At 37.7% G+C, this 12,956-nt stretch overlaps 1 protein-coding gene across 1 annotated transcript in view; it reads right to left on the reverse strand.

The window, feature by feature from the left end:
• Positions 1-3,031: 3,031 nt before the first annotated feature.
• Positions 3,032-12,956, reverse strand: part of LOC114649660 (doublecortin domain-containing protein 2) — a 54,718-nt gene continuing 44,793 nt past the window's right edge. Inside the window, exons 7-9 of the mRNA XM_028799119.2 lie at positions 12,196-12,382; positions 5,547-5,650; positions 3,032-3,393 (exon numbers count right to left, since the gene is read on the reverse strand). Coding sequence (XP_028654952.1) covers positions 3,181-3,393; positions 5,547-5,650; positions 12,196-12,382 — 504 coding nt within the window. The 3' untranslated portion in view covers positions 3,032-3,180. The remainder of the gene's footprint in view (positions 3,394-5,546; positions 5,651-12,195; positions 12,383-12,956) is intronic.

Consider the following 12,956-nt stretch of genomic DNA (forward strand, 5'->3'; position numbering starts at 1 on the left):
ACTCACACACCAGCCACCGAACAAGTTGGTGTACTTCTGCATGCCAAGGCTCAGTAGCTGTCCAGGCGCCCCCTTTCGGTGGCCACAGGCCACCAGCAGGGTTCAGCTTCTAAGCTCCGATGCAACCTAGGGGGCTGCCCAGGGGAGGTACTTCTGTTGGCATGTCCTCTCCCCCGGTCCTTTCCTCAAAAGGGCATCCCGACCGGGCAAGGACCCCAGCTGTCTGTCACAATATATATATATACTGTATGTGTGTGTATATATATATATATATATATATATATATATACACATATACAGTATATATACTGTATATAGTCTGCGGTGGGTTGGCACCCTGCCCGGGATTGGTTCCTGCCTTGTGCCCTGTGTTGGTTGGGATTGGCTCCAGCAGACCCCCGTGACCCTGTGTTCGGATTCAGCGGGTTGGAAAATGGATGGATGGATGGATACTGTATATAGTGCGATTTTGATAGATAGATAGATAGATAGATAGATAGATAGATAGATAGATAGATAGATAGATAGATAGATAGATAGATAGATACTTTGTCCAAAAAGGGAAATAAAAATTTAACAGAAGCTCCAAAACAATGAATAATTATAAAAACAAACTACAACATTCAACTCCCCAAAACATATATAAGCTTCTGGATTGGATAACAAAGACCAGCTACTTTCCATACAGGATTGTTCACGGCAATGGTATTCCATGATGGCAGTGGCCTCTTTCAGTAGGAAAATTTGCCCTGCCACACTGCAAAAATTGCTCAGGAATGTTTTGAGGGACATGACAAAAAGTTCAAGGTTATGCCTTAGCCTACAAATTCCTCAGATCTCTGTCCGATTGAGCATCTGATGTGCTGGAAATACAAGACCGATCCATGTAGGCCCACCCTCACAACTTACAGGACTTAAAAAATCAGCTGCTAACGTCATGGACACCACAGGAGACTTTCAGAGCTCTTGTGGAGTACATGCCTTGATAGGTAAACATTGTTTTAGCAGCATGAGGGGGACCTCCACAATATTAAGCAAGCTGTTTTAATGTTGTGGCTGACTGGTGTATAACATAGGCATTATTTGTACGTTTCACTATCACAGTTGTGTATCAGCAGGTGTATTATTACCTTAATGTGTTGTTGTTTAAAGAAAATTTTTCATTTTAGAAAGTGAATTCTCCATATTGATATACTGTATTTTCTTCAAAAGACAAGCAATTCTAAAAACCTCTAACCTCTGTAATAGTTTTATAATAGGAAAATAATGACCAGATTTTTTTGGTAATATTTTTAAATGACACAGAAAAGTATTATACAGTATATCCTTTTTAAATATACAACTGAAATTACAAGGAACAGACATAGTCTTTAAAATTAGTGAAAGTTGCATTTAAATAAATATCTTCACAAAATAAGGAGGCAGCCAGTGAATAAATAATGCATTTTTCAGTGTTACTAACTGTACCAATGGTGTAGGGAATGGAAATTATTTCCAGTTGAACAAAGAAAATAAAGAAATTAGATGTGTTGTGGGATGCCAAGAACAGAGATGTGGTCCGTTGTTAAAGGTACCAACATGAGGCCTCCTCTGAGACCACCAACAAGACACTGTGCATTGCACTTTGGTGGGAAACATGAAGTATTCTTTCAGGATGCTAAAGGACAGGTAACTATGCACATCAGACCCAAACAGGCATAATGACATCTTACTGATGACACAGTGCAGGTAACATTACTTACAGTACGTGTGACATTCCAAGATGGTGTTAGGCTATTGACACCAAATGCCACTAGAAGAATATCTCTGGTGTTGCTGTATCCAAACAGGGTAGCCTGGCCCTGTAAATGACTTTGGGGATTGACAAGAAGTGAACCTGAGTTTGGGTTTAAATCACCCTTAGGTGAAAGAGAGAGAGATAACTTGGAATATAAAGCAGAAGCAGGAGGTCTCTGGTGTGAGAAGGGTGGTGGTGATCTTGTCTGTTGGCTTAAAACAAGAGGTGGCCTTATTTTCCTCTTCTAAGATATCATGTCTCTGAAAAATTCATGTTATCATGCACATGGTTTTTTAGCTTGGCTTTAACTGCTGCTACACACAGCAACTAAGACCATCATCAAAACAGTCACCTTTAAATAAGTGCTTTACTTGATGTGAATAAAAATAGACAAACTAGGACAATTGGCTCTATTAATGTAAATTCTAACCATTTATTTTTAATTTACATATTCTAAAACCTAGAGTCCAAAACCTTTCTTTTCAATCCACCTATTTTCTCATCATATTATAAAGCTGCAAATACGTTATTCTGTAGGCAACACACGCAGAACATTGCTTAATCACCAGTGATACAATAAATGATTTTGTTATACCTTATTTTAATTAGATTTATTTTGATATCAGTAGTTGGCCTGCTCTGCACAGGTTTAGCTGCTAATGTTTGCTTTTTTGAGGTAAACAATCCAAATCTTTTATTGCCTTGCCAGTTCTGGCATTGTCTCTTCTAGCCTCACGTTTTGGTCGCTGCTGATTTCCACCACTGCACTGGTGGTCATTTTACCTTTTCACCATGTTTTGCAGACCAAAGTGGCTTCATGTGACTAACTTCGTAAGAGCAGATACAACATCTCTTACTGATAGGCAGAGAGAGAGAGACAGTGAGCGGATTGGTTCGAAGTTTAACGCACATGCAGGGTTTCAGAGTTTAGCAAATTGAGAAACACATTAACAAAGCTGTTACTTAAAACTAGAAAAATACTACAAACTTGTTATAAAGTTGATAAACATAATACTACTAAAATTGTATTTCCTGTGGCACTGACTAGTGTGAGCTAGAAAGACTTTTTTCCCAAACACATACATTTATATTATCATTTCTTTGTGCTGATTCTGGACGGACTTCCATAGGCCATTCCTGCTAGCTATAAGACAGGAAATATTTGTTATTGGATTTTCAGAAAGACTTTCAGAGGTATATTTTACCTCTTTGAATAAGACATTGGAAAGACATATTTTAAGTGTAATCCTTTTATTGTTTTTTCACAAGCATTTTATGTTTTAAACACTAAGTGTGAATACAAAACACCTGACTTACTGACATGATGTCCTTCTGCCAGTTAATATATTTTACAAGCTTTCAAGCAAATTGAAGAAAACCTAATTGTTCAAATAAAAATGCAGTTATTCTAAACCATTAATCTCCGGGTTCTCAACCAGTGTGTTTTCATCTGTCATATATTCATGAATATGCTCATCTTGCATTAAAGTTACACGCTTCAGTTCTGTGTCAAGGCTGGCTGTTGGTGAATCATTGTCATTCTTCTTACGAGAATGAGATTCATTTTCATAATTGGGTAATAGGATTTGCTCTTCATGTACAACTTCTGCAGCCATCTGTGATTCAAAGCATAAGCAATATGAAAAAAAAATTATAAAAAGGGTTTTGACAGTTATTAGAATGCGCATACTTTTTAAGACCATTTTAAACTGATTAATTCTGAACAAAGATCCTGGTAATTTGACAGCCTACATACTTCACTTCACATTTTTTGGCTAACACCCATATATATTGATCCATTTATTCATTCATGCTTTTCTGAACTTAATCCATTAACAAAAATCGCCAAAACATTTGGAGTAAAGTAGGGACCATTCCTAGAGAGAGTACCAAAGTCCATTAGAGGGCATATTCACTGAGGCTGGGCCTTTTAAAGTTGCCCATTACCAAAACATACACGTGTTTAACACAGTTCCTATAAAAAGTATTCACCCCTTGGATGTAAAGATTCTTTAATGTCAAAGTGAAAATAGATTTCTTCAAAGAGGTTTAAATTATTTATGAATATAAAACACAAAATAACTGATTGCATCTTTTCACCCCCCATTAATATGGCACATCTATATAATCACTGGTGGAGCCAATTGCCTTTAGAAGTTACACAAATAGTTCAATTGAGTTCACTTCTCTCTAGTCAAAGAGTTTAAATTGAATGATGTATAATGCAGCTGCATGTTGTGATGAGACAGTCTCATGGTCTGACCTACACAATAAAGACAAAAGAATACTCACAAATCGGGGGACAAGAAATTATCCAAGTCACTGAATATCCCTTGAAGTTCAGTTAAATTAATCATTAACAAATGGAAAGAGTATAGCTCAGCTGTAAATCTCAAAAACTGAGTGATCACACAAGAAAAAGACTAGTGTGGAAGGTCACCAAGGGAGCTATTATAACTCAGAAGAAGTCACAAGCTACTGTATAGTGGTTCAGACAGGAGAGACTGCGTGGACAACAATTGTTGCCCAGGTTATCTCACAAGTCACAGTTTTATGTTGCAGTAGCAAAGAGAAAGCCGCTGTTAAAAAGAAAACACACAACATCCTGGATAGAGTTTGTCACATGGAAGTCACTGAAGTCAGATGGAAGAAAGTTTCGTAGTCTGATGAGAATAAAAGTGCGCTTTCTGGCCTTCAGACTAAATGGCATTTTAGAATCAGCACATTATTAAAAAACCAGCATCTCCAAACAGTGAAGCACTGTGGTACCAGGATGCTTCTCTGCAGCAGGCCCTGGAAGGTAGACCATAAAAGGAATGTAGCAAAATACAAGGAAATACTGGAGGAGAAGCCGATGCAATCTGCATGAAACCTGCACCTTGGGAGAATATTTGTTTTCCAGCAAAATACCAACCTCAAGCATAAAGTTAAAGCTTCATATGAATGGCATTAAAAACAACAATGTTAATGTTTTTAAGTGGCCGAGTCAGATTTCAAATCTCTGAGTCCCATTAAGAATTTGTAGCTGGACTTGAAAAAGGCTGTTCACTCACAATCCCTGAGCAACCTCACAGAGCTGGAGATGTTTTGCAAAGAAGACTGGGGGAGAATTGCAGTGTCCAGATGTGCAAAGCTGATTAAGACCTGCTCAAGACTCAAAGCTGGAATGGCTTCCAAAGGTGAATCTACTAAATATTGACTTGAAGGGGAAGAATACTTACATAATCACCTTGTTTTTAATATTTGTAATCAACTTAGATCACTTTGCAGAGATCTGTTTTCACTTTGATAATAAAGTCTTTTTCTGTTGCCCAGGGTCAAAAAGGACAAACTAAATCTACTGTAAAACAATGATGTATATTAATACAATGTGAAAAATCTTTTTATACTTTTTATACTCATTGTATTTGGAAAACGGAGTAACTACAGGAATCCTACATGGACATGGGTGAAAAATGCAGACTCTAAGAACTTAAGCCATTTCCTGGCTTAACCCCTGTGCCATTGTACTTCCACAGATGTTCCATTTAAAAATCAAATGTTCCTTTAAAGCCTTTTTTTCTGCAGCTACATCCTACATGGCTAAACAAAAGCAGCATATGACAAGATAATCAGTTCAGCAGCTTGTTAAATGAATAACTGCTGCAGATGTCATGTTACTATTTGTTATTTTTTATGATTTTTATAGCTGTACTTTAGTTTTCGGTGACACTCTGCGAACAATCAAACTAACATTGCCTTGTAACACAATAAAACTGCAACCACTTACTTGATCAATGGGCATGTCGACCTTCATATTAGCTTCTTCTTGTACTTCACTTGCATCATGGGTCTCTTTTCTGGTGGCAGGGGCATTAAATACACCTCCATCTTCTGAGTAAAACAGGCAAAAAATCAATACTAATTGTAGCTTTCTTAATCGATTATACAGCTTCTTCCATTTGAATTAATGGGATAAAACTATATGACCATTACAACAGTTTTCCATCACTTTAATTGAAAAAAAAAAACTGCAACAAGATAATGAGTGAAAAACAAATGTTGTGTGATGATTGTGCATTTAACAAGTCTGACATTCAGAACATGCTCAAGTAAGAAAACATTTTGCAGGAGCACATTTGAGTTTATGTGTTGTAAGTAATACATCTTAAATTGCCATGCATGTTAGCTGGACTTAATCCTTATGTCTTAACTTGTAGCAGGTGCCACATGTTCTATTGCATCTCCTTAACGTGTACCTCTGAAAATGGGTTGCTGTCGGTTCACCCCAAAATGGGGAACTGCTCCTTTAAGGAGAAGACACAGCACAGACAGGACAGTTGGAAAAAAGAGAATTTAACCCATAAAGCAGGGGTGTCAATCTCTAGGCCTGGAGGGCCCAGCAGCTGCAGGTTTTCATTCTAACCCGTTTCCTAATCAGTGACCAGTTTTCACTGCTAATTAAGTTCTTTTCCCATCATTTTAATAGCCTTGTGTTTAAGGATTCAGTCCTCTGAATTGATTCCTTTCTTCATTAAATGACAGCAAAACAGAAGAGAGATGTGAAGCAAGCAAACAGATGACCAGCTAAACAGGGATTTCAAACTCCAACCAATTTCACTCCAACCAATCTCTTAATGAGAAGCGGATTCTTGCTGTTAATTAAACCTGTTACAGTGGACCCTTGACTTACGAATTCAATTCGTTCGCAAGGGCTGGTTGTAACTCAAGTTGGTTGTAAGTCAAGATTATTTTTCCCATAAGAAATAATGGAAATACCCTTAATGCGTTCCGAACCTCCCACAGCAACACTTACTTAACTTTTTTTTAATAAAAAAGGGTTGTATAATGTGCATGATGTACCAAAAACACCAATAATTTTTCTAATGTACTAACCAAAAAGTGCCTAGCCTACCAGAAACAACAATTTCATACTGTACTCACCATTTAAGTTGAAATCTTTGGCTTGCAGGAAGGGAGGAGGAGGAGAATGAAATGGAAGGTGGTTATTGTTTGGAAGGAGCTTCCTTATACAAATCTTTTCTTTGTAAAATTGTCGAGATGGTGGATTTCAACATGCTGTACATATTAGCGAGATCGGTCACACGAACGCCACTCTCATATTTCCACACAATTTCCTTCTTCGTTTCGATTGTGATCGCTTTCTTTACCTTCATTACCTTCTCTTCCTTCCTTAGCAATTATCAAAATAAATTATATAAATCACTGCACTGACCAAAATTACGTCCACAAACACATGTATCTGGGCTCCGACTGACACTTACAAATGCTCTCGGCTGTTTGTTTACAATCGCACAAGCGGATACACGTGACTGCATTTGGGTCATAACGCAAAATGTTGGTCGTAATTCAAAACAAAAATTTTGGTCGTAAACCAAGTTGTTTGCATGTCAGGCCAGTCGTATATCAAGGGTCGACTGTATTTAATTCCATGGCTTGCTGCTGCTTTCATTCTGCCATAGCAGACATTTCCAAAACTGTTGATTTTTCAGTTTTTTCTAAGAACACCATGAAAATGTGTTGGTGACCTGAGAGATCAGCTTTACCGAGACCATCACCTTTCTTTATTTTCAGATATTGTGTGATGGGCACAGGTGAGCTGGTCATGCGGCGGCTCATTTTGTGTCTCCTTTATTGTTTGGCTGCTAATTAAGGAAAAAGAGACAACTAAGGGGCCTGAGTCAAGTTAATTAAAACTAAGGGAAAAGAAGTTAATTAGCAGCAAAAACTGGTCACTAATGAAGAAGAGAGAGTTAGAATGAAAACCTGTAGCAACTGCGGCCTGCCAGGACCAGAGTTTGACACCCATGTCATAAAGGAAGGAACAGAGAGAGAGAGAGAAAGAGAGAGAGAGAGACAGAGAGAGAGAGAGAGAGAGAGAGAGACATCGAGTGAAGTAAGTAGCAACAGTGTTTTAGCATCAAGAGCCACCTGCTGGAAGGTTTCTTTTGCCCAGGTTTACAACTGAGACGTGTCTCCGAAGATGTACTTTTTTTTAGGTTGCTCTGAAACAGTCAACCTATGGACTGGTAGGACATAATGATTATGCTGTTGTCATCAGCTGGCTGAAAACTCCGTTGTGCTTTCAGAATTTCATCACCCTCCTGAACTTTAAAGATAGTAAACCAAACTCTGATAATTTGGAGGAAACAGGTAATCTTTAGCCAATACGGCTCACATCCTAATTTGTGAGCTTCTGTCTTTATTCCCATTATGTATTTATTGCTTGGGGAGTTATGTTTGAACTGTTTTGTCTGTTAATATAGATTTTTTTTCCCCATTTCTTCTATACTTTTCATCGTATGCTGATTTGGGATTTTGGGACTTGTGGTGAGTAGGTTAAATAGGATAAGTGTCACAGAACCCCAAAAGATTTCTATAAATTAAATTAAGTACTACTGCTATTAGTATAGCAGTGTTCTATTCATGTGGCTGCTATGGGCTTAGTTGTTCTTTCGGGGTAGTCAGTAAAAACAATGCAAATATAATTTGTTGATACTTAAAAATAAAAATCTATCTGAAAAAGTTTAAATCTTAATAAAATAAAGGTTCAAAACTTGCAGGAATACAGATTCAAACTGAGTGACTTTAAAACCATTAAAAGATCTACTGCTAATTATCAGAAAAGATAAACTACTCAAGGCGAATGTTAACACAGAGTCAGCATTTGCTTTTAGCATTGCTTTAGCTTCTCATACTCCTTTGCTTGCCTTTATTCCTTATTTTACACAAACCTATCTAAACTATGGCTGGAGGTTGTTTTTTACCACCTAGTACATCAGCTGAGTTTAAATGCTTTAAGTCAAGAGTCATGAACAAAGGATCACCACAAACGTGCTGTCATCTAAAGGATTCAACAACGATGCAATGGATTTCCAGTCTGGGGTTACTACTGTAGCTGTTTTCATTTGGTCAAACCAATTTCTTATTCAGGATTCTAATTTCTTTCTTTCTTTAATTAGACACCTCATTTCTGCTTTCCTTTTGAAGAGTTACAAAACTGTACTGTATAATAACAATTTTGCAAGAATTTTGGAATACTTATTTTAGGAAAGGCAAGAATAGAAAATGGATTGGATTAATGTATTGTTGTCATAGCTTTCAGCACACAAGACTTTCTTCATACTTATTAATCATGTTCTTTTCATGTTGAGTAATTGCTTCTTTGTTAACAGTTTACTCTCTTAATTGCTTCTAAATGGTTTGCTTTAAAATGAAAAAAGAACACAATAATTCACTTTCATTGGAATGTGTGTGTTCATCATTAAAAGGATGCATATGTGTTCTTGCAATTAACAGACACATATCTTTCCTAAATCCATTAGAGGAGTTAACCAAACTATTTGTTTCTTTATAAACCCAATTAAATTAGAAAAAAACCCCATTAATTTAAGGTAAGGATAAATTGCTTAGAAAGAATACCAGTAGTCATGGTGGTAAGACAGCACCTGGGAGCTGGAGTATAGGGGCTTTGACAAATGTGTACAAATTTGCTCTTTGAGGGCCAAAGTAATACTAGAATTTCTATGAAACAAAGCCCTTTCCTTCATCAGTGGTTGGCCATACTTGTCAAACTAAGCTTGTTTTATTGGACATAATAGACTTGATTTTTTTACAACATTAGAACAATTTTGATGAGAACAGGCCATTCAGCACAACAAACTTGACAAACATATTTGGCTAGATTCTCCAAAATATCATCAAGTCCCTGAAATACACATTATTGCCTCACTTTTTGATTATTTATTCCATACCAGTAACAGCGCACTGCACGAATACACTTGAGTTGAACATTCATAGTTTTCATACTCTTTCCCTGTACAATTAGCATTCATTTGCTCAGAGGTTGATGCGCTTGCTGCTTCTTGAGTAGCTCTTCTTTTCTCCACCCTAGCGACCCTCTTCTTCTCTTCTTTTTGCGTTAAAACTGATTAAGTCAGTTTTTGTGTTGCAATTACTTAGTACGTTTTCTTTAATTCTTCAGTTAAGCTGGCACTTAATGTTTCAATCTGCATCAAGAATGATTTAAGATATGAAGAGGTAAGGGAAGTGACGGCGAAGGTGGTAGGGATGAGAATGGCGCCCGTATGCATGCATCACACGGCCGCCCTACTGGCCACTGCCGAGAGTTGATTCTATAATAAAATAAAATAAAACTAAAAAGAGGAATAACTTTGCAGATCAATCATCACCAGTTAGCAGATAGTAGACATCACGTAGTATCTGTGTACCAAATTTCAGGTCAATAGGTCAAACGGTTTGCAAACTACAGGTGATTTAAAATCCTGGACAGACAAACAAACAGCCACGGTAGCGTATTATATATAAAGATATCTATAGTCCTTTGTGTGAAGAAAAACGTTTTAACAATTTTCCAGCCATATATTTGAAAAATGTATATTAAAGTAACATCAGGGATCCACTGTACTAATTCTTTTCATAATTTTTAAACACTTTAGTCACCTCTTAATCTCAATTTTCTTAAACTGATAAGGTTGAAATCCTTCAATCTCTCCTCTTATTTGGCAATACTTAGTTGGACTTTCTCTGCACTGCTCTGCCTTTTTTGTAATATGGAGACCAAAGCGGTACACAATAATCCAGGTGAGACCTTACTGATGAGTTATACAGCTTGAACATAACCTCCCTTATCAAACACTGATGAAAATGTTCACCTTCAATCCACACATTTGACGTGTGTTTTTGGGGATGCAGGGAATTTTCAGTACTCATGAAATCCCCTATGAAATCGGCTGAGATGAATAACTATTTTTAAAATTTAAGTTAAAGACAATTTGCAGTTTCAACTGACTAGTTAGAGTTGTTTTTTGGCTCCGCTTTATGAAATCGTTCTTGTTTTCTGAAACTCTGCAGTTTAGCATAGGGTCCCAAGGAACACTGGGTGTATTGAAGAAACCTGATACAGTCCATTACAATGTTCACTGACTTGCTCCAGACTAATTTAGAGTTGCCAGTTGATTTAACTACATGTCTTTGAAAAAGGAGGCTGGTTCCAGGGTCCACGCTGTGCGTCGAGGTGAGCCCAACTATATCTAGCCGGAACCTCTAAACCTCGCGCACTAGCTCAGGCTCCTTCCCCTTCACAGAGGTGACATTCCATGTCCCAAGAGTCAGCTTCTGTAACTGAGGATCGGTCCGCCAAGGTCCCCGCCTTTGGCCACCACCCGACTCACACTGCACCCAACCTCCTTGACCCCTCCTACATATGGTGAGCCCATGGGAAGGGGGACCCACGTTGCCTCTTGGTGCAGGACCGGCCACCAGGCGCTCGCCACCAGGCACTCGCCATCGAGCCTGACCTCCAGGCCTGGCTCCAGAGGGGGGCTCCAGTGATCCACGTCCAGGAAAGATGGAAAATGCCATCCAATGTTTGTATGCATCATAAGAGGTTTTCTGAACTGCTCTTTGTCACGTCCCTCGCCTAGGACCAGTTTGCCTTGGGTGACCTTACCAGAGGCATAAAGCCCCCAACAACAGAACTCCTAGGATCATTGGGACACACGATAAGGTGGCGGCTCGAGGAGGGGAAGTGACATATCAATAAACTCATATGCTATACATGCAAAGGAATCCCTGATTCTTAAATTCAAAGCCTTGTAATCAAACACCCCATAATTTCTGTCTATATTATAACTTATATGTCAAGAAGCTGTGTGACACCATTTCTTTTGAAGGTCATTTATTACTGCTATTATGTGGTCGTAACATTCAAGCCACACCTCTTCTTCATTACATTCTTAATGTGACAATCTCAGATTTGGTTTCTGACACTCATCTGCATTGACCTTATCCTTCTTTTCTTGAATGTACTATATATATGCAAATGATGCATACATCTTTTTTCATAGCCTTTAAGTCTAATTCAGGGTCTCATTGACCTAGACTGGATACCACACATAAGATCAAGTAGGCTCCCTAGGAATTTAAATGCCATGTTTCTTATTAATATTTAACTTAAATATAACTGCCTGGAGAAGTGCAGTGGCACAGAAGTCACCATACAGTTTCAGTTGCCTAAGAAGGATTCCCTGGCCTCTCCTGTGAGAGGAGATTTTATATTCTTTCTGTGTTTAAATGAACTTATGTACATTTTTGATATTTATTCTAATCCCTCTTCCCAAAGACGGTCATTTTATTTATATTTCTAAAACCTATCCTCAATCAGTCAGTATGGGAGTATATGCCAAACTACCCTGTAATGGAACAAAGGGTCAGGTACTGTTGTCATAATAAAATTCTTTGGAGAAGATCCTGAAACAATGTACTACAGCCTTTAGTTAATCAAAGGAGCAAAATTTACTGAATGGTCTCTTGTTTGCAAATCTTCTTATGTTCTAATCCTTGCTTCTAATCCTTGAAATTGATATTACTTCATGCAGGAATTAAGAAATAATTACCTGACAAAGACAGGGGAAGTACATACTTGGTTGAATGTTTCTGTTGTTTGACTTTGACTTGTCTGGCATAGAAAAAAGACTCTTCATCTTGGAGCTGTAAGTCTACGGGATCTTTAAACTGTTCCTTAGACGTACTTGAATCTCCTGAACTTTCTTCACCTGTAGATAATGTGCTGTGATCCTCTGGCTAAGACGAGAATTAATGATGGAATATATATATTAGTCACAACAGAAATGCAGGATTTCAATTCAGCTTGACACAGACCTAAACTTACTTTAAAATGAAAATACACTTTGTGAGGTTTTTTTTTGGTATTTTATTTTACTATTCATCTTGTGTTTTAATAGAGTCTGGTTCACCCTGTTGCTCTTAACTTTTCATGAGCCAATAGGCAGTGTAGCTCCCTTGTGACTCCCAGAAGTTATTGAGTTCTGTTTCCAATAGAACTCATGCAGCAACTATCAATCAAAAAGAACAGGAATAAACTAATCATTTATTGATGAAATACAGCAGCCACAAACCTCTGACTTGGTTTGCTTTATTTATCAAACAAGATGAAAAAGTACAAATCCAAGGGACTGCAAAGAAGAAATTCTATCAGGGAAAAACTTTTTTCATTGATGGAAAGGGGCACAGAATTATTGAAATAATATTCAGTGCAACTTCACATCTTAAAAAAGTTAAGGCACTCATCTATCTTTCTCTTGACACAAAAGAGAGTTTTAGCTGTTGAAAGTTTAAGTCAGGAGACTTTACTCTT

The sequence above is a fragment of the Erpetoichthys calabaricus genome, chromosome 3 (assembly GCF_900747795.2).
Source record: "Erpetoichthys calabaricus chromosome 3, fErpCal1.3, whole genome shotgun sequence".
In the NCBI taxonomy this organism is placed as follows: domain Eukaryota; kingdom Metazoa; phylum Chordata; class Cladistia; order Polypteriformes; family Polypteridae; genus Erpetoichthys; species Erpetoichthys calabaricus.